General features: G+C 41.9%; 2 protein-coding genes across 2 annotated transcripts; one reads left to right on the top strand and one right to left on the bottom strand.

Annotated features, from left to right (window-relative positions):
• Window positions 1-11,215: 11,215 nt before the first annotated feature.
• LOC133390930 (pharyngeal muscle protein 2-like) lies at window positions 11,216-12,123 on the bottom strand. The gene is made up of 2 exons (XM_061653280.1): window positions 11,515-12,123; window positions 11,216-11,447 (listed from the first exon to the last, which is right to left on the bottom strand). The coding sequence occupies exons 1-2, from the start codon at window positions 11,935-11,937 to the stop codon at window positions 11,442-11,444; spliced, it is 429 nt and encodes a 142-aa protein (XP_061509264.1). The 5' UTR covers window positions 11,938-12,123; the 3' UTR covers window positions 11,216-11,441.
• Window positions 12,124-14,105: 1,982 nt separating this feature from the next.
• On the top strand, window positions 14,106-15,736 carry LOC133393109 (uncharacterized). Its single transcript, XM_061656573.1, has 3 exons — window positions 14,106-14,196; window positions 14,303-15,185; window positions 15,263-15,736. The coding sequence occupies exons 1-3, from the start codon at window positions 14,175-14,177 to the stop codon at window positions 15,351-15,353; spliced, it is 996 nt and encodes a 331-aa protein (XP_061512557.1). The 5' UTR covers window positions 14,106-14,174; the 3' UTR covers window positions 15,354-15,736.
• Window positions 15,737-20,849: the final 5,113 nt, after the last annotated feature.

Below are 20,849 nucleotides of genomic sequence, written 5' to 3'. Positions count from 1 at the left end.
AGATCGTATTTCTGCTTGGCATTTAAATTCTTATGAACGTTCTCGCAAATATCAGATGACCGTAAGGAAGGTAGGATAGTTTCATATGGAGTATGTTTAGTTGTGGAATGGATTGATGAATTGTATTTATGAACTGAGGATTGGACAAGGTCAGGGATGGGCATATCTTTTTGTTCGGATTTTGTAATACGATAAATTTCGAGTAAGGTTGAGTGAAATCTTTCTATCGTACCGTTCATCTCGCTTCGACCAGTAGCGGTTAAGTAAGTCTGAATTTTGTGGCCTTTATAGAAGTTGGTTAAATCCTGAGTGCCGAATGATTTTCCACCATCCATAACTAATATTTTTGGCGGGTGGTTCTTTGTTAAAATTTCCTTTACAGCTGGAACTATATCAACGGCTGCTCGCGATTGAATCAACTTAACTTGGTCAAATTTTGAAAACTTATCGATGTAGGTGAGGAAAAAATGTTTTTCCAAAAAAAGCACATCAATGTGAGCAATCTCAAATGGTGCTTTTGGTATGGGAGTGTTTTATTGAAGAAATTTTATCGGGTTACGATCGTATTTGTTTTCATTGCATGTACTGCAATTAGAAACATTTTTTTTTTTGGCTTGCATCTTGGTAAAATAGTATTTGCGTAAAATTTGCGACTTATTTTCCTGGGCTCGACGGTGTGCCCTGTTATGCACTGCCGTAATTATATTCATTTGTATATTTTCGTCCGATACATCTTCCAAGAGCTTTTGTGTAAAACGGATTTTAAGGAGTTTCTGATTTCCATAAAACTTTCTATAAACATCTTGAAATTTACCCATAATTTCTTCGCTCGTTAAAATACCGTTTATTTTTGTTAATATGAAATGATCCTTAAGAATCTGTAAAAAAGAGGATTCAGTTAATGTATCTGTATAAATGATAGTTCGTTTAAAATTTGGGAAAGGGTTTTCGAATACTGTTTTCGGTTTCCCTTCCTTTAGTATGATCTGATTCTGAAAAAGATTTAATGGGGCTTCTGAAGAGATAATGTAGAAATCTTGGCTAGTTTCTGCAGAATGTTGTGTGCCAGACACAGAGAATACTATTCTACTGAGGGCATCAGCCACAACATTTCCTTTGCCAGGCTTGTATAAAATCTCATGATCATGTTCTTCCAAATAAGCTTTCCAACGCTTTAATTTGGCATTCGTATTTTTCGGTGATAGTGCAAAAGTCAGGGGTTGATGATCGGTTACTATTTTAACTTTCGCTCCATAAAGATAGTTACGGAACGTTTGCAATGACCAAAAAATATCAAGCATCTCTTTCTCGGGAGCTGAATATTTCTCTTCTGTCCTCGATAAGGTTCTTGAGGCGAAGTGGATTGGTTTGTCTTTGCCTAATTCACCTTGAGAGAGAACAGATCCTATTGCGAAATTTGAGGCGTCTGTTGTTAAAATAAATGGCTTATTAACATCTGGATAACATAAAATATCTCTTGATGACAAAACTTGTTTCATTTTATTAAAACATTCAATTTCATGTGAGTCTAAAGTAATTTTCTTTTTCGATGTGTCAGATCCCTTCCCCCTTAAAATGTTTGTCAGAGGTTTTGCTATTTTGGCAAAATCTTTGACAAATCGTCGATAGTAGCCCATTAATCCTAAAAATGCACGCAAATCCTTAATAGTTTTGGGCATGGGGTATTTATTAATTACGTCGATTTTGTTCTCATTAGGTTTTATTCCGTCAGTGCTAATAATAAAACCTAGAAATTCTACCTCGTGACGAAGGAATTCTAACTTATCTAATTGAATTTTTAACCTTGCATTATTTAATGTTTTCAAAATTGTATCTAAATTTTCTAGATGGTTATCCAAACTATCTCCAAAAACTATAACGTCATCTATATACACGTAGCATATCTTTCCAATAAAATTTCGCAAAATATCATCATACGCTCTTTGGAATATCGCCGGAGCGTTTTTTAAGCCAAATGGCATTTTAGTGAATTCGTATTTGCCATTATTAATAGCGAATGCTGTTTTATTGATATCTGATTCTTTCATCTTGATTTGGTGGAATCCGGAAGCTAAATCCAATGTTGAAAAATATTTTTTTCCTTTTAATTGGTCTATTACGTAGTTTATCTCAGGCATTGGGTACTTTTCAGAGATGGTTTTGGCATTTAACATGCGATAATCTATAACCATTCGGAATTTTTTTTGCCCTGACGCATCTGACTTTTTTGGTACAATCCATGCCGGGGATGTCCAAGCCGAGTGAGACGGTCTAATAATTCCATGAACTGGGGAGTTATCCGTAGAGTGTATTGCACATTCGATATTAGGTGTACAAGTTAATTTAGTGTCTGGATTATAAAATAAATGGCTATTTATCTTTGTTATTAACACCTTTGTTAGTTTTTCTGTCTCTAACTTTGAGAGGTGAGATGTTCGGACCAAATTGTGAGAAGAATGATTATGCGGTGAATAATATGAAATTGGGACAACAAACTTGTTGCCGTTTCTAGTTAATGTTATTTGATATTTTCCTAGGTCTATTATAGCATCCAAAGCTTTCATCATGCTGTTGCCAATTATACCATAAAAATAATTATAAAAATGGTGAAGTAAAAGGCGATCTTCAAAATCAATTTTAGGATGGAAAAAATTTATATCAATGGCATATGTGGGAGAAAATTTACTGTTTGCACTACAAATTTGGCCTATAGAAAATTTGTACGGCTTGCTGTGTTCGTATGAATGTGCTAATTTTGGATCTATTAAATTAATATTAGCACCTGTATCTATTAAGAATGGAAAAGTTCCAATGGTAGTTTTGAGTTTAATAAACGGAAGACAGGGAACTACCAACTCATCTCCCACTCTAAAAAATAGTTCTGATGATTTCTACTTGATCCCTCTTGCGGATCATGGTCGTGCTGTAAATTGATATTTTGATTGTTTTCTGTAATATCATATTCATCAGTGAACTGGTCCCTGATCTGTTCTTGTAAATGGTAGTCATTGCTATCCATTTGATGAGCTTGCAATGGGTGAGCTTGTCTCTTTACCCATGCTTCCTGGCTTGATGCAGGTCTTGGTATTTTTTCTCCATACGAGGGTCTATTTCCATAATTAATATTGGCCTTGAATTTGTGCTTCGGTCTACCTCCATTGGCTCAGTGTATATTGGTGATTAGGAACGTAATGTGGAGCTGGATGGTATCGTGGAGCTAGACGTGGAGCTGGAGGGGCTGTTCTGGGAGGGGGTGTTGGTTGGTACACAATTTTTCTAGGTGCTACCCTGGAGGGTTGCGGTTCGTACCCTAGATCTTTTGGCTTAGGAGTATTAGAAGAATTTTGATTACCATACTGATTCTTATAAGGTGCTGATCGAATGTCCATATTAAAGTAATTAAGGCAAAATTGATATGCTTTGCTAAGGGTGTTCGGGTCAGCAGTTTTTAACAGTGTAGATAACGGTTTTTCAAGACCTCTAATAAATGAGTCCAAAGCATTCTCCCTAAAATAATTTATATTAACGTTCGCGTGGAGGGAATATTTGCTATCCGTTTGAACTTGTGCTATCATAGCGGTTAGTAATTCATTAATTCTGCTATAATATCCGGCAAGGCTTTCAGAATAACCCTTTTTTATACACGTTAATTCATAGTCTAGGGTCTTCACGTCACGCTTATCTTTGTAATATAGCATCAGTGTTGATGTTATCTGATGCCAAGCGCATGTTACATTATTTGCGTTTAGTACGTCGGAAGCTTCTCCGCGGACTTTTCTTCTGATTGTTCGTTCAACGTGCCCGTCATGGGTTCAATCCCCAAATAGACCGTGCCGCCATACGTTGGATTGACTATCCTGCTATGGGGGGAAATCAATTAGTCACTGAAAGCCAAGCCCACAAGTGGTAGCGGAATTTGGGGCAAGTGTGCCATACGGGGCAAGAGTGCCACCAAGCATTTTTCCTTAAAAACTTTAGTTTAATGATCAATTGTGTATACAGTTGGTTCCTTTCCAATGACTAGGTATACTGAGCCGAATTTCATATAGACCAATCGATATTCCCCATTGTTTTGAACTGATTTGTGTTGAGTTTCAAAATTGAGCAGAATACTATAATTTTTTAATCCAACCAAATAAGCTCTCAAAAATCATGCGAACAATCAACCGAGAAAATATTTACACCACCGTATAGCTGAGAAAACATGAAATTTTTTGTGGGGTTAGTTGAAAAAAACTTTCTTTTCGTCACTGAAAAATTCAATTTCAAAAAAGTTACAACTTTTGGGGCAAGTGTGCCATCTCTGTTTGGGGCAAGTGTGCCACCATCTTTCATAGGCGCGAGCTGTCAAAAATGTAAACATTGTTGTAGCGTGCTGCGGAATGGTGCGCTATTGTGAGCGGATTCCACGCCATAAAAACAGAACAGTAACAAACCATATTGTGGTACAGTTGGTGGTCAAAAAGGGTTCATTGGTGACTCAAGACATGTAGGAATACATACACTAGTGGTACAAACGTAATAATTTCCAATTATCTAAGAAATACGGTTATTTTAACCAGGTGGCCGTCTTGCCCCATACGAGTGGCACTCTTGCCCCATAGCCCAAAAAACAACGTCTTTTTGGACCCTTTTTAAAACGCTTCAAAAACTGTTTTGTTTGCACTTTTTTCAAGCGAAACTCATTTATAAGAGAGGAAATAGATGTAAAATGGTTATGAGATTTAAATCGGCTTTTGAAAAACACGTTTTAGTGAGTTATAACTTGAAATGCTTAAGGTGGCACACTTGCCCCAAGTTCCGCTACAGGCAGACCTTGACCGTCAACGGTTGTTGAGCTAAAGAAGAAGACGTTCGTTCAACCAAATGGAACTGCAACGAATCGTCCGGAAGATCCCTATACATGATAAAAACATCTTCTACATCCGAGATCCAATTCATCAGTTCGTTTGGGTTTCCGTCAAAAATTGGAACGTCCCTCAAAAAGTCAAGGGTTTTCCCCATCTCTACAAAAGATCGTAGAACAATTTCGTAGTTGGGATTGGTCATTATTGTTTTTTAGCTTCCACTTTACTTTAGACTGTCACAATTATAATTCACCGATCACTAATTAAACCGAGGCTTTGTATTGTTCACCAAATTATGCTTATTTCGGATTTTTTTTTTTGAATACTTACAGTAATGTTGAGTTGATTTCCATTGTTGAAGTTCTCAGCGGGGGAAAGTTAGGCAGCTACAGCAGGGTTTCCTTTTTATTCCTTTCGACTACTGGAGGCCTGCTGGCAGCAATCGGGTGTTAACCACGGTGTCCCAAAGTTCGCTGTGTCTCAATAATGGCTCCTTTGACCACAGATTTAACTACTGTTAATTTTAGGATTTTTTTTTTTTTGACTTTTACACTTCCCGTTGAATTTCTTCAGGTCCCTATTCGGGCGCCAGTTATTTTTCTTTCTTCGATGCTAGAAAGAAGTGGACCTTTCGAGTGCTAGAAACCAACTGACTTTATTTTCCATTATTGTTACCAACGTTTAATGTGACCGATTGGCTAACGGTATCGATATGCATATATCGATCAGCATATCGATACCCAAGTTATTCAACCCGCCGCATCAGCAGTTTGATGCCGATGTGCTTACTTGCGCTAAAAAAGTTATGTTTTTCATGGTTGGTTTGGAAAAGAGCTGATTCCTATCTTACGACCTTTTTAAACTGTTTTTCCTCTATTCAGCTTTGTTTTTTATGCCTTTTTGTTAAAAATACTCGTTTATGTCAGGTAGTTGGATATGTACTTGTGGTGTATGGCTCCTACAACACATGTCAAAATCGCTCGCGCTATTTTCAAGAAAATGTTTTATAATTTTCGGGGTCGCGAATGTTCGCAGCTAATTTCAACGACAAAATGTTGAAAAAATGTTTATCTTTCCTATGATATACGACTCACGAGTAGTTATGGGTCAAATAGCACTTTTTACTGTGTGGTGCGATGCTACCACACACAATTAAGTGTGCGGTGTTATGGTGGTACCACTTTTGTGCAACCACACAATTTTGTGAAACCGCACAATTTTGTGGTACTACACAATTTTGTGGTATCGCACAGTTTTGTGCTATAGCACAATTTTGTACGCGCACTATTTTGTGCTGTAGTTGTTGTTAGTATGGTTTAGAGAGGCTTTGGCTCCTGCGGAGTTCTTTCGCCTCAATTGTGCTGTAGCACAATTTTGTGCGCGCACTATTTTGTGCTATGACGCAATTTTGTGTGCAAGTAATTTTGCGGTATAGTACAATTTTGTGATAGAGCACAATTTAGTGGTAGACCACAATTTGGTGGTAGAGGACAGTGTATCATATCTACTAAACATAACTTATTATAATACACACTATCAGCTATAGACACATTGTAACACACTTTAGAAAGCCAAACCACACCATTGTAACACATTCATTTTAACACATTCAGCAAATCAGATCATACCATAGCACCGCAACCGGAAGAGTCCAGGCCGTCCATTCAAACAAATAACAGACGTGACACACTTATCAAAAACAACCGAAACGGGCAACATAAGCAATTCAAGCGTTACTGCGATAAAGTGGACAAACAGAGAACGCATAGCAACTTATTGCTAAAAGTGCAGTGTAGGCAAAGATCTACGAACGCACTCGTTCTTTAGCTAGAACAGTTGAAACTTTCCAGAACCTTCGTAAAAACACTAAAAACGCAGCATAGGCACATAATGATAGACACCTCACTCCAATATAATGTATAAATTGCACCTCTTATCAATAACCTTTAATTAGGACAAAAACACATTCCAAAACCAAATGTACGAAATTTATAGAGTATAAATAAAACCAATTCCGACCGTGGCAAGTCAGATTCGTTCGGACTGCCAAGATAGGACGTTCTTCTTCTTCTTTGGCTCAACAACCGATGTCGGTCAAGGCCTGCCTGTACCCACTTGTGGGCTTGGCTTTCAGTGACTAATAAGATAGGACGTTACGCTTCCTAATACTTCGCCGTCCAACTTATTTCAAGAGTTTAGTTATGTCCCCCTACCCAAGGTAAGGCTTCTAAACTCCAACGTTTCCAGTAAGGGAAACCTCCTAAAGGTTTCTATGATCGCCTGGACGATCAAGTGCTGAAAAGTCAGTTCGATCGATGTATTATTCCACCTCGGCTCATGTCAGTAAAAACTGACCTACCGCGACGTTGTTCGATGTACAGTATGTACCGTATGTCCGCGCATCACATTAGATGGCGACCGTAACTAACTTCCAAACGTACTACAACAGTTTTGAGCTATAGCACAATTTTGTGTGCGCACAGTTTTGCGCAACTGTTGTAAGTGTGTTACCACACTGAATGTGCGGTTCTATATTCTCGTGTTACGTCGGTTTGGTTCTGCGGACAGTTTTTGTGATGCCTTTTTTTAATTGAGCCTAAACTGACTTTAATTAAAATTTAATTTTTAATTTTTAATTGTTGGGCTACGTACGAAAAATGTGCTGCACATTAGTGATGGGCGTTTCGGAGCGCACCAACGGCTCCGGAGCCGGCTCCGAACTAATGGCTCCGGAGCCGGCTCCGACTTTTTCCCGGAGCCGGCTCCGCTCCGACGGCTCCGGAGCCGGCTCCGCACCAACGGCTCCGTAGCCAGCTCTGGACTAACGGCTCTGCACTCACGGCTCCGTTCCAACGGCTGCGGAGCTAGCTTCAGGCCCACCGATCCGGGGCCGACGACGAATCAACGGCTCCAGACCAACGGCTCCGAACTAACGGTTCAATAGAGACATATTTGTACGATAGCGTAATAAAAAAACGAATATATCTTCTCGCACGTGTGGAAACCAATACACGATGTGATTGCAGTATTGACATGCATGACGTTGTGTAGCATTCGTTGGTCTCGCCTTTCTTAACAATATTCAAAAGTCATCGATGTTTTTTTTGATAAATTCTTTTAAACATGACCTACTCCGCTATTTACGGATCTTCTCGATTGAACTTCATTGAAAAAGTTATTTTGGTCCTTTGTGTTAAAACCGGCTCCGGAGCCGTTGGTGCGGAGCCGGCTCCGGAGCCGTCTGAGCTAAGCCGGCTCCGGAGCCGTTGGAGCAGAGCTGGCTCCGGAGCCGTTCTGAGCGGAGCCGGCTCCGAAATTGTCTGGAGCCGGTCGGAGCCGTTTTGCTCATCACTACTGCACATAAACAGTTTACTACGCACAGTTTTGTTGTAACGCGTTATTGTTTTCTTCTGTTGTTTAAAATTGTTAAAATATTATGAATGTGAATATAAAATACAAAATTTAATTTACTTCGGCCAAATGAAATCAGCTCCACCAAATCGATGACATTAATGATCATGTTACTGCTGGTATTGTAAGTTTCATTCTTTTTCTTCTTCTATTTGGCGTAACGTCCTACGCGGACTTGCCGGCTTATACAGGCTTTCGAGACTTTATTCATTATCACGAAGCCGAATAGTCAGTCCTTGCTACGAGGGAACGGTCCATTCTAGGCTTGAACTCATGACGGACATGTTATTGAGTCGTTCGAGTTTATAAGCCAGCGTCTCCCACCACGTCGTAGCAACACCAAATCTGGCTGGTTCAACGATGAATCCAGACAAGTGACCGAACGTAAGAATACTGCATACCGAGCAATGCAGCAACGGCATAGAACGCGGGCATGCGCAGAGGAATACTCACGGCTCAGACGCGAAGAGAAACGAGTTCACCGCTCCAAGAAGCATGCTTTGGAAGAGCAAAACATGCGGGAACTCGAGCAAACTAGAGAGGCTTACGGGCCGACACGAAAGTTTTACCAAGCGATAGCAGGTCACCGAAGAAACGTTGTACCTAAGGTTACTTACTGTCGCAACAAGGATGGAGATCTAGTCAGTAACCAGCCAGAGGTCCTCTCGCGGTGGGCTCAGTACCTTGATGAATTACTCAACGACCAGTTTAACGAGCAGCTAGAAGCGCCACTAGCATGTAGTGTCTACTTCCACCTAGCATAGAAGAAACAAAAAAGGCTATCCGTCGGCTGAAAAATAACAAGGCACCCGGAACCGACGGAATTGCAGCTGAACTGGTCAAGAATGGAGGTGCAAGAATAGAAAACGAGATTCAACAAATTGTTACTGAGGTGTGGGATAGCGAATCGATGCCTTGTGATTTGAATCTCGGCATCATCTACCCCGTATACAAGAAGGGAGACAGGTTGAACTGCAACAACTACAGGGGTATTACGGTGTTGAATACCGCCTATAAAATATTCTCCCTGATCCTTCAGGATCGCCTTGTCCCGCACGTCGAAGAGATAGTCGGAAACTATCAAAGAGGATTCCGAAACGGAAAATCAACCACTGATCAGATATTCACCATGCGGCAGATCTTGGAGAAGATGGCTGAATACAGACACGACACATACCATCTCTCCATTGACTTCAAAGCCGCATATGATAGCATAACCAGGGTAAAACTGTATGACGCTATGAGCTCTTTTGGAATCGCGGCCAAACTGATAAGGCTAGTTAGAATGACTATGACCAACGTCACATGCCAGGTGAGGGTGGATGGAAAACTCTCAGGACCTTTTGCTACCACCAAAGGTCTGCGCCAGGGGGACGGGCTTGCTTGTCTCTTATTCAACCTGGCGCTAGAGAGGGCCATCCGTGACTCGAGGGTGGAGACTACGGGAACCATCTTCTATAAGTCAACTCAGATCCTGGCATACGCTGATGATATAGGCATCATTGGTCTGCGGCTCTCCTATGTAGCAGAAGCCTACCAAGGGATCGAGCAGGCGGCAGAGAGCCTCGGATTGCAGATAAACGAGGCAAAGACCAAACTGATGGTAGCAACATCAGCGGGCCTACCAATAAATAATCCGAATCTACGTAGGCGTGACGGGCAGATAGGTGAACGCACTTTTGAAGTCGTCCCACAATTCACCTATCTTGGGTCAAAGGTCAGCAACGACAATAGCATGGAAGCTTAGTTGCGCGCAAGGATGCTGGCTGCCAACCGGTCATTCTACAGCCTGAAAAAGCAGTTCACCTCAAAGAACCTGTCGCGACGGACGAAGCCGGGACTATATAGTACCTATATAGTACCGGTACTAACATACGCCTCTGAGACATGGAAACTGTCTAAATCTGACGAAACGATCTTAACCTCGTAAGAGAGGAAGAAGCTCAGATGGATACTTGGCCCCGTATGTGTGGAAGGACAATGGAGGAGCCGCTATAATGACGAGCTATACGAGATGTACGGCGACCTCACTGTCGTACAGCGTATAAAGCTCGCCAGGCTCCGGTGGGCTGGCCATGTTATACGCATGGAAACGGACGACCCAGCCCGTAAAGTCTTTTTAGGCCGTCCACAAGGACAGAGGAGGCGTGGTAGGCCCAAATTGAGGTGGCAAGATGGCGTGGAGGCGTCCGCCATTAAGGCCGGGATAACGGACTGGCAGACGAAGGCGCGAGACCGTGAGCGGTTTCGGACACTCCTGAGGCAGGCCAAGACCGCAAATCGGTTGTAGCGCCGGATAAGTAAGTATGTAATTATAAGCGTCTTCAGAGCATTTTAAAGCTTTTACAACTTTAGAAACTGTTAAGCATCTTCAAAAGTCATATTAAAACGATATGTTGGTACACGCATAGTTATCCATTCTTTAGACATGTTTAAGTATAAAACGTGTAGGTAATGTTTCTTGGACTGGAACGTATCATGAACCGATACTGATGCTGGAGTCGATCATGGAGCGATACCGATCCAGAAATAGCTCCCGATTTCATTCATATCATAAACCAATACCTGAAACTGTTCGGAATTCGGAACGATACCTGGCCTGGTCCGGGTCAAGAACTGAAATGGTTCCAGTTCCAATTGATAAACCATACCCAGCAGTAATTTAGAAATAGTGTACGAATTCAAATATCGTAGGAGTTCACGGTACAAATTAGCGTAAAAGTTACCGTACAAGTTAAAAAAAAAACTTGTAACATGAATAAGAATATGTATTACGCGAAAATGTCATCCATAAGTATTACTTAAGTTAAACTGGTTTCTGGGTCGTTTATTTCCAAACAAAACAAACGGTCTAAATTTTCACCGCGAGTATATGTGTGTATTTTGATATTTCGAGGACATATTGTGACTACTAAAATCATAACAGGCGGAGCATTATATAATTAATAAGCCCAAGGTTTTTTTTTCTAAATATTTGCTTCAATTTTATTCAATAATTTTGATTTACCAAAAATACAAAATAACAACTCTTTATCCATGTATCGAAAATTGCAAGACTACATCCAACATCATTGAAACACACGGGACTTTATCCAGTTCATTCGCTCCCTTCACTCCCTCTGCTGCTGCTGGCAGGTATCGGCATACCAACTCAGCTCATCGCCAGCTCCACTGCTCAACAGCTTAAACCTACGGAAGCAAAATACATAACATTAGCAAACTCATCAACAACCACACTAGCTTCTTGCCCACCGACCTCCACACGTGCACAGCGATCAACGCCTTCGGCTGCATCTTCCGAGGCCTCCACGATGGCTTCATCGTGAGCTTCATCGTGAGCTTCGTCGTGAGTGGTATCTTGCTCGACGTGATCCTCGTCCACGATGTTTGCCTCTTGCGGGATTTCCTCCAAAGCTTCTAGCTTGTCACTTTCAGCTATCGGCTTTCCACTGATGTCTTCACTTTCACCTCGCTCCACAATGTCGCTCATTGCATCTTCTAGAGCCTTCTCGATCTTCGAATGATCTTCAGCCAGCTCCTCGTCCTTCTGATCTTGAGCGGCCTTCTGCTCATCCCGTTCCTGAACAAACGATATCAAATCACTCCCTGCATCAATCGCCAAGGGGGCTAGGTCGACCAATTCCGACGCACTCAGCTTTTTCTCTGGGGTGGTAGCCATGGCTCAGCCGCTGTTCTGCACACTGAAACACTTGAAACCGCTCACGGATAATGTCACTGGACGACAAACAAGAATTGTAGCGCTCGATAGGCAAAGTTCCACTAGCTTAGACTTGCACTTAGACACTTGCACAACGCTCGCCACGAAGATGTTACTAGCTTCACAATATTTGAACTACGAAAGGGTGCGTGCGCAATGAGCGATCGGCTTTTATAGCCCGCTAATGCACAAAACATGTCAAAGTGTTTGTGTAATTGTATTCTTAGTGTAAGTGACCAACCGTGTGCAGTTATTTGCCTGACTCATTCTTGATACTTCCCAGGGTTTCTCAGCATTAGTTTCGTTAAAAGACAGGATAGATAAAATTGTGTAAAAGAATGATAATAATTGTTAGAAACTGGCGCTCTAACCAAAAAATTAGAGAACAAGGTAAATTCTTTAGGCTAGTACTTAAGGTGCGCCAAAAATTGGTTGTTTTTATCGCAATTGTTCAATTTTGCCTATCATTTTGTCCACACACAAAAACAACGCCTTAGCTGACAGTTTGTTGGAACCTCACAACAGTTTCCAACAATAATGATTTTATTCGTGTAAGATCTGCATCGAAAATCTGTGTTTTGATACGTATGTCATCCTTCCGTGGAGTGCTGTCTTGTTTATTAATTGAATTTAATTTTCTCATGCTCGAGATGGGACTGTTTCGGATGATATTCTGCTCGTATTTGATGTACTTTGTATACCTTGCGCTGGAAAGCCCTGCCCAGAGCACAGTTTCGTTCGGTACGTGCCTATATGATCGCAAACATCGTTCGCTCATTGTACGCAAGTGTTCGCGTAGGGATGACGATGCGATGAGTAATCCTTCACCACAACAGCGCAACTTCGCTGTACAGGATTAGCTGCAAAAATTATTGATGATATTCTAGGGATGTACTAAAAGGCATATTGGCATAAAATCGTTGTAAAAACAACATTCAGGTTGTTTAAATATTCATTAAATATATTTTCAAATCTAGATAAGCTGTTTCGATGCGAAGTGCCGACAGTGCGAAATACAGCCGAAACGATCTTCACCGATCGATCGTTCTCAGGCACACACGGCTCTTTAGAGTAAGGTCGGCTTATGCCAGAGAGAGCGCGTGAGGTCTGGCTGCATTCTTTCATCTAACGCAGTGGTCTCCAAACTTTCCAGTTCGCGGCCCGCATTGATTTAAAAATAACGTTGTTGAGCGCCATGTTGACGTTACCTTTAGAATGTTTGAAAGCTCAAATGTTATTTTGTTTAGAAAATACTTACTGAATGTATCATATGTATGCAGCTTTCTTCTAATTAATCTTGATTTTCATCTGTCAAAAGTAACAAATCATATTTTTTGATTAATTAATCCAAAAAACTAAGCTATTAATTTAAACCTTTAAAACTCATCGCGGGCCGCATGCGATCCTGGAGCAGTAGTTTGGAGTCATCTGAGCTAATAGATAGATAAATTAAATTTACTCAACACATTCGTATCAAATTTATTTAACCAGCAAAATAAAGGACTTTTCTGAAATCGTTAAAGCAACCAAGTTATGGAATGGCCAAGCTCGGTTATGACTGTTAAAATAAAGACCTATCTCGCAGCTGGTAATATTCTAAGACAAAAGTCCTTGTATAATTAGTTTCTTAAATTAAATAAACGTTGAATGTTAGAAAAGTTTTTAATGTTTGAATGAAGCTGTTATCCCAGCATGAACTGCTCACGAACCAATATTTGGAAAACCAATAAACATTAGGTTACTCCACGCGTTATCTATTTGTGTGTTATTATTTCAAATACCAACTTGGTCCACGTGGTCAAATAAGTTTGACATAGCTGATCGCAATGACTATTCCTCTCTTGTGTTTTGTGAAAATCGTTCATCAACGGGGGAGAGGACCGCCACGAGCTTCTACAAGTGACGTCAGACATGCGTTTCTTAGCGAAATTCACGAACACAACCTTAACTTGTTGGAGTGTTGAAAAGTGCAATACACTCAAAAGATGTGTGGGAATGCAGTACATCGGACGCAACGCTCAAATGAGAGCGAACAGGGACAACGTCTCTCTTGATCTCACACAAACGCGTCGGTCAGCGAGAGTGTTTCAGTGTACCAGCATGTTGCTGTCGCTTCCTTTCGGATCGTCACTTCGATACGGCAGCTCGGTGAGGAAAGTTCGATGGAGTGTGAGTGAACAACAAAACCCAAACAAAATATGATGCATGCTTACAGCGGAGGTAAGCTTCACCATAAATATTTCCAAAAAGTTAGAGCTAATTTGCTACCGTGCTTGTGCGTGTGTGTGGTCGATTGTGTGGTGGATATGTGTGCTGCTCTTTTCAGGCCAAGTGCGTGACAGGTCGGCCAGCGTTGTGCCACTTCCAGAAGCATTTGCGCGGAATAAGCGCTTTTGTCTGTTTTTGGGCAACATTAGCTCGCTCTACGACGATAGAATGCTTGGTATGTTGTTGAACCTATATGGCCCCTTCCGGGAGATGATCTGCTCGCGCCCCACATTCCCCGGCGCAGTAAAAAGCGCAATCGTCGTTTACGACCAGCCAGAACCGCTGGAGAACGCGGCCCGTCACCTGAACGGTGCTTGGCTGGCGGGCACTCGGATGTACGCGGCGGCCAGCTTTACTACCACCAGCCGGCCAATCCTGACGTCCACCGAGCTGCACGTTACCAATTTCAGCGAATGGATCGACGAGGAAGTACTACACGAGCTTTTCGGTCGGATAGGGAGGGTGATGCAAATTGTAATGGGCCGGAGCGTGTACGGGTACCGTGAGGCGTATGTGTCGTTTAGGTCGGCCATGGACACGGAGGAGGCACACTTGCAGCTCAACGGATGGGATATGGGCGATGGGTTTGCGCTCCGCGTGCGACATTCTTACACCGTGCACGGTGGAGCACCAGTTTCGCCGGCCGAGTTCCAGCGCCTGCAGACGAACCGGTTCCTCGGTGGGTACGTACGCGTGTCCGGCTTGGGGCAGTCGTTCGGAGCGGTGCGGCTGCGCGAACTGTTTGGGACGTATGGCCTCCTGAGGGATGTGTCCGTGCTGCGGGATCAGGACCGAGAGCCCCTCGGTTGGGCGATATTGCGCTATCAGAGCGATAAACAGGCCCTTTTCGTCTCCCGCATTATGGACAACACCGTGGTGGACGATTCCCGTCTCAAGGTCGTGAAGCTGTCCAGCCAACTATTGCCGTTCACTGACGCTGTGTAAGTATGAGTGTGTGTTTGTGTGCGTGGAAGTGGACAATTTCATTCAGTGATGTGTTTTTCCTACCATTTCCCAGCCCGATCGACTTGAGCACAGCATTTATTCCGGCGGTGGCTAGCTCATCGGCTGCCTCATCCCTCTTCCCAAGAGCCTGGTTGGGTGTGTAATGTCTTCCACGTGCTTTCGTCCAGTCGCTGTTGGATTCCATATCGCTCATTCTAAAGCTTCGTTTATCAGCGAAGCATGCATCCTGGCAGAGTGAAGTGGCTCCCCTCGCTGAAGAATAGTGATCGAGTGCAAGTAAAACGTGCAATTTCAAGTTTTTTTTTATCTTTGTATATAGATTCAAGGTTCACGTTTACTTTCACTTGAGCAAGGAGTGGAGCTCAGTGCATTAGAAAATGGTTGTTTTACACTGATTTGAATGAATTTGGAATAACTCACCATTGTACTTACTCCCAATCGCATACCATTTCCATTATCAGTCTATACGAGATTCGTTAGAAATATTTTTGAAACAAAATAAAACTATACTTTATAAACATCCACAAATACTTATTATTTCATGTTTTTTGAAACTCTTTTACCAAGACGGATTTTGTTTCAAGGATGAGAGTGTAGTTCAAGAATGCTTGTTTCGGTAGCGAAATAAATCATAAATAAGAAAAAGCAAAAAAAAACTGTGGCAATGCGACTATTTTAATCAATACGCGATCTCAATGCCACCGACAGACACGATCTTTGGGATATAATTGTATGCAGTAATGGATATAAGCCACTGAGGCGCTCTGGAGCTGCTGACCGGACTTCCAGCGTTTTACGAGCCATAATGCTTACAGACATCTCGAGCCGCGTGAGAGACGAATGCCATAAAGCCTCGTAAAATAACACGACGGACGAAGATATGTGATCGTCATTCATCGATCGGGCACCACGATCGCCGCCGTTTGTGCCGTCCGACGCAGACGGACGGTTTATGACATGGCCCCCGGGGGTGGTTATGCGAAAACATACGGTTTGCGTCGCATCGCAAGCACCTTTGAAAGTCCCCGGCGAATGATGCTGCGAGGGAAGTATGAAAGAGGGTAATGGAGTGGGCCGAAGAAGAATCAGTAGAATGAAACCAAGCGTCCAAGAACATGCTGTCTTCCAAACGATCACTTTCTCTTTCTCGTTTAGTCCCACATTCTCTCTCATTCTCGCTTGCTTCTTCGTCTTCCACCATGTTCCTTTGCAGTAAAGAGATTAAGTCTCAGCTGTTTTATCATTTACGTTTGTCTATTTTGCTCGGTCAATACCCCGATGCTTTGGAGAGTTTCTTCCGGCATATTGACGGGGTCGAGCATATTTATTGCATTGTTTCTCACATTCACTTTTGATGTACCTATTTAAATAGTGATTTCTATTCAAAATTGTCCTATATTCGTACATTTTGATACAATACTGCTCATCGTTGGTAAAAGTGGACAAGAGGAACTATAACCCCAAACTCTCGGTTATTGAGGTTTCTAAATTCGTGCAAATAAGCTTTGAAGCTTAGTTTATCAAATATTAAAATTGAATTCAGCAACTCATTAATGAAGCAATCCTGTATCATGCTACGAATTGTTCGTGTTAGTCATTTACATGTAAGTAGGCCGTGTACCGTTTGGCGGTTAAGGACGGATATGTCTCAAAAGAAGCTCGTGGCTTGTGACAAGACTCGTCTTACCACCTGTCTGCGCGAGACAACTTGTCTATATCGGACGTTGTACCGGCTAAGCGCGAGAACGACACGACCGCTGAACGAGCAGCGGCAAGATAGCACGTGTGCGAAAACCAAAAACATACAGGGTTTACCTAGTCACTTTGCGATGTGAGCTGCACAATTCATCTCATTTGAGACGTATTTCTATTCTGACGTGCTACTTCATTTGGCCCGAAATAATTTTCTATTCCGCCGCATTCATTTTCATCCATTATATGAAGTCTTTTCACAGGGGATGTTAGCTGGAGCCGTCCGCGATGTTTACATTTTTTTCAAAAATAAATTTTTGGGCTTTTAGTGCTGATTTGTGATACAACTATGTTGTTTAACAAAGAATAGAGGTTTATCTTTGCTCCGCTGTAGCATTCTAGCCGAAACATGGGTTATTCATTGAGTTATTAGCAGATTTGACTGAGCAGGTTCAACTGCTAATATCTCAACGAATAACCCATGTTTCGGCTAGAATGCTACAGCGGAGCAAAGATAAACCTCTATTCTTTGTTAAACAACATAGTTGTATCACAAATCAGCACTAAAAGCCCAAAAATTTATTTTTGAAAAAAATGTAAACATCGCGGACGGCTCCAGCTAACATCCCCTGTGAAAAGACTTCATATAATGGATGAAAATGAATGCGGCGGAATAGAAAATTATTTCGGGCCAAATGAAGTAGCACGTCAGAATAGAAATACGTCTCAAATGAGATGAATTGTGCAGCTCACATCGCAAAGTGACTTGGTAAACCCTGTAATGCCCGCAAAGCTCAGACGACCATTCTCGCGTCAGCCTTTCCATACTCACTGCTGCTGGAGAATACTTCCTCTCCTTCGTCTAGTGGCACAACAACCGCTGCCGGTCAAGGCCTGCCTGTACCCACTAGTGAAGTGGGCTTGGCTTTCAGTTACTTTTTGTTACCGTTGAAGGATAGTCAGTCCTACGTATGGGGGCACGGTATATTCTGGGCTTGAACCCATGATGGGCATTTTGTTAAGTCGTTCGAGTTGACGACTGTACCACCAGACCGGCCCATGGAAAATACTTCACAGGAAAGTAAAAGAAAATCTAACAAGGCACTGATCGATTGGTGACAAAAAGAAGACGTAGAAAACATCCACTGCGCTGCCAGTGCATTGGACTGTATCGATCTGTTCGATCTGTTTTAGCAAGCAAGATAACGTGGAAACTTCCGTGCATTATCAGATGTATTGTGCATGAGTCAGTTTAACTAGAAATAAAATGTTCTTTTCTAAGTTTGATATCCCATTCTTTCTCTATTAAAAGCCATATTCGATAGTCATGATGTACAATTAAATACATTCGAGATAAAGCAATGCCAAATTGTTGGGATATGCTTTCATTCGATCATCGAGTTAATTAATTGTATTTGTTCAGATTCATAACGATCAACGGGCTGCAAATAATAACGTCAATGTTTTACTATACGCAGACGATCTTAAGATGTTCCTTGCTGTTGAAAATTCAAATCACTGCGAAATACTTCAAGATTCCGTAAACCGTTTTTTGACGTGGTGCCATGATAACGAAATGTTTGTGAATGTACAAAAATGTAACTTGCATTATTTTCCCTAAGAAAAGGATTCCAATAACTTTTAATTACAAAATTGGTCAAGACAGTGTGCCGCGGTCATCTGTAGTTCGTGATTTAGGAATAATGTTAGACAGTAAACTTATATTATCGTGCCATTTCCACACAATCGTCTCAAAAGCATTAAATATGTTAGGTTTTATTCTACGTGCTTCTTCCGACTTTAAGGATCCTTTCTGTCTTAAATCGTTATACTGTGCCCTAGTCCGTCCTATACTAGAATTTGCTTGCGTTGTTTGGTGTCCAAACCAAGTGACCTATATAGAGATGATAGAAAAAGTTCAGAAAAAGGTGACACGCGCTATGTTTTATCGTCTTCCTTGGTCAAACCAAATGCCACGCCCCCCGTACCATGTCAGGTGTCAGTTATTTGATCTCGAAACTTTAGAACACAGGAGAAAGAATACTCAATGTATTTTCATGCATAAGTTATTAAATGGGCTTATTGATGCACCTGAAATTTTTAATCTGATCAGCTTTTCTGCACCTACTAGGGATCTTAGAAGCAGGCCTTTAATCAGGATCCCATTTCGATCTTCTTCATTTGGCGCTAACGACCCTTTAATTAAAATGTGTGTCAGCTACAATAGACTTAAATCATCTGCAGATTTTCATATCCCTGTTTCTCGCCTTTGTCAGTTGTAAAGGGCTAGTGTTATTTATGTTTAAGTTGTTTACTAATTAAGAATTTGTATCTGTTATTTAGGCCTATTGCCCGATTACGTAAATAAATAATAAATAAATAAATAAAAAAAATTAAATCTCCAAAATCTCCTCGATTTACTTATTCTGTAGTAAGATGCACAGCACATAACAGCTGTGCGGTTATAAGCAATCGGGTGCAATAAAACCGCACAGCTGCATGTAATAATTCGTCCGGCAAACCTTGGGCAGACAATTACGCTCAGACGATCTGCGCGAAGCTGTATGTCAGTAACCATAGCATGGTAATTTCACCCGCACTCAACCTTTCTTTCCCCGTGAAACAAGTAATGGATGAGTTTTCGGATATCTGCTCAAGCAAATCGTTACAGGATGCACATTCATGCACACGTCATCCGGTTAGAGTGTCCAATTGTGCATCTGTGTAAGTGACTAGGTAATGTTCGAACGCAATTGCGTTCACTGCAATCTGAAAAGTCGAATGCCCCATGCCGGAGCAACTTCTTAACCCTAACTTCCCTTTGCTACCACTATACTCCTTTATTGTTTGTCAGCAAATGATCCTTTGAGCTGTTGACCATGCTCTTGGGGTGGATTATATAATTTTTGCGCCGTCTGGAATATCTTGTTAACCAGTGGCGGATCTAATGGTAGGCGGACTAGGCGGTCGCCTGGGGTCCCGCCGATTGAGGGGCCCCGTAGATCGCCATTTCTACCGCAAACCCCCCCCTCCCCCCCCGCCGCAACAACATTTACCATTTACAGGGGGCCTCAACTCGTCTTTCCGCCTAGGGCCCCCGATACCCTTAATCCGCCACTGTTGTTAACGCAAGACCAGCGCGCGGGCCATAAATCATCGGACACCGTTCCGGCGGTCTGACATGACTGGTATCGTACAGCTCACCGTGTCTGGAGCCGTGTCGGTGTGATCGATACTCTGGATGGACGAAGATCGCAAGGCTTCAAACCGTGACAAACAGCGAAAATCGGTCGTTGCTTCTATACGTTTATTGGAGCAGCTCCAATGCGTAAACCTGGGACAAGATCATCTTTTTTCGCAATAAAACTGTTGCTTCAGATTCACAACATTCAATGCAAAGCAGAGTCTTTTGATGACGTTCTCGCAAGGGCAATGCTCTGCTGCTCTTTATTCTTATTTTTGAGGATAATTCTTTAATTTGCGACGATGTCATTTATATATTAATGTGGTATCGGGTATACAAGAGAAACAGGCACATAATAAACAAAAGGCTCACTAGCCAAGGCATCTCGTCTTATTGAGGATTGGAAGCATTGAGGATTGAGGATCAATAAGACATACCGTCTTATTGAGGATGGAAGCAGCCACGATGGCCCATTGGTAGAGATAAATGTTTCCATGTTTGATGATTGATTCCAGCTTCTAGCAAGATAACCATTCGAAAGTGATATTACAGTACAATCAAGGTTAGAATTCACACTTCCTTTTTCAACTTTTATCATAATTGTATTGTTTCGGTACTGGAATACCAATTCAGATATTCATTTGTGTAACTATTTTGGTTCTTATTGGTGCTGTTTGTCGTGCATGCGATACATCCACTGCACAGCGTACGTTTTTTCTCTTAGGATTTCTCGAGTGTTGAGCGTTTGAGAGTGTTCACAAAG

Source organism: Anopheles gambiae, chromosome X, assembly GCF_943734735.2.
Source record: "Anopheles gambiae chromosome X, idAnoGambNW_F1_1, whole genome shotgun sequence".
NCBI classification, from domain to species: domain Eukaryota; kingdom Metazoa; phylum Arthropoda; class Insecta; order Diptera; family Culicidae; genus Anopheles; species Anopheles gambiae.
Note: the sequence above shows the minus strand (reverse complement) of the source record. Positions and strands in the feature narration are given on the sequence as shown.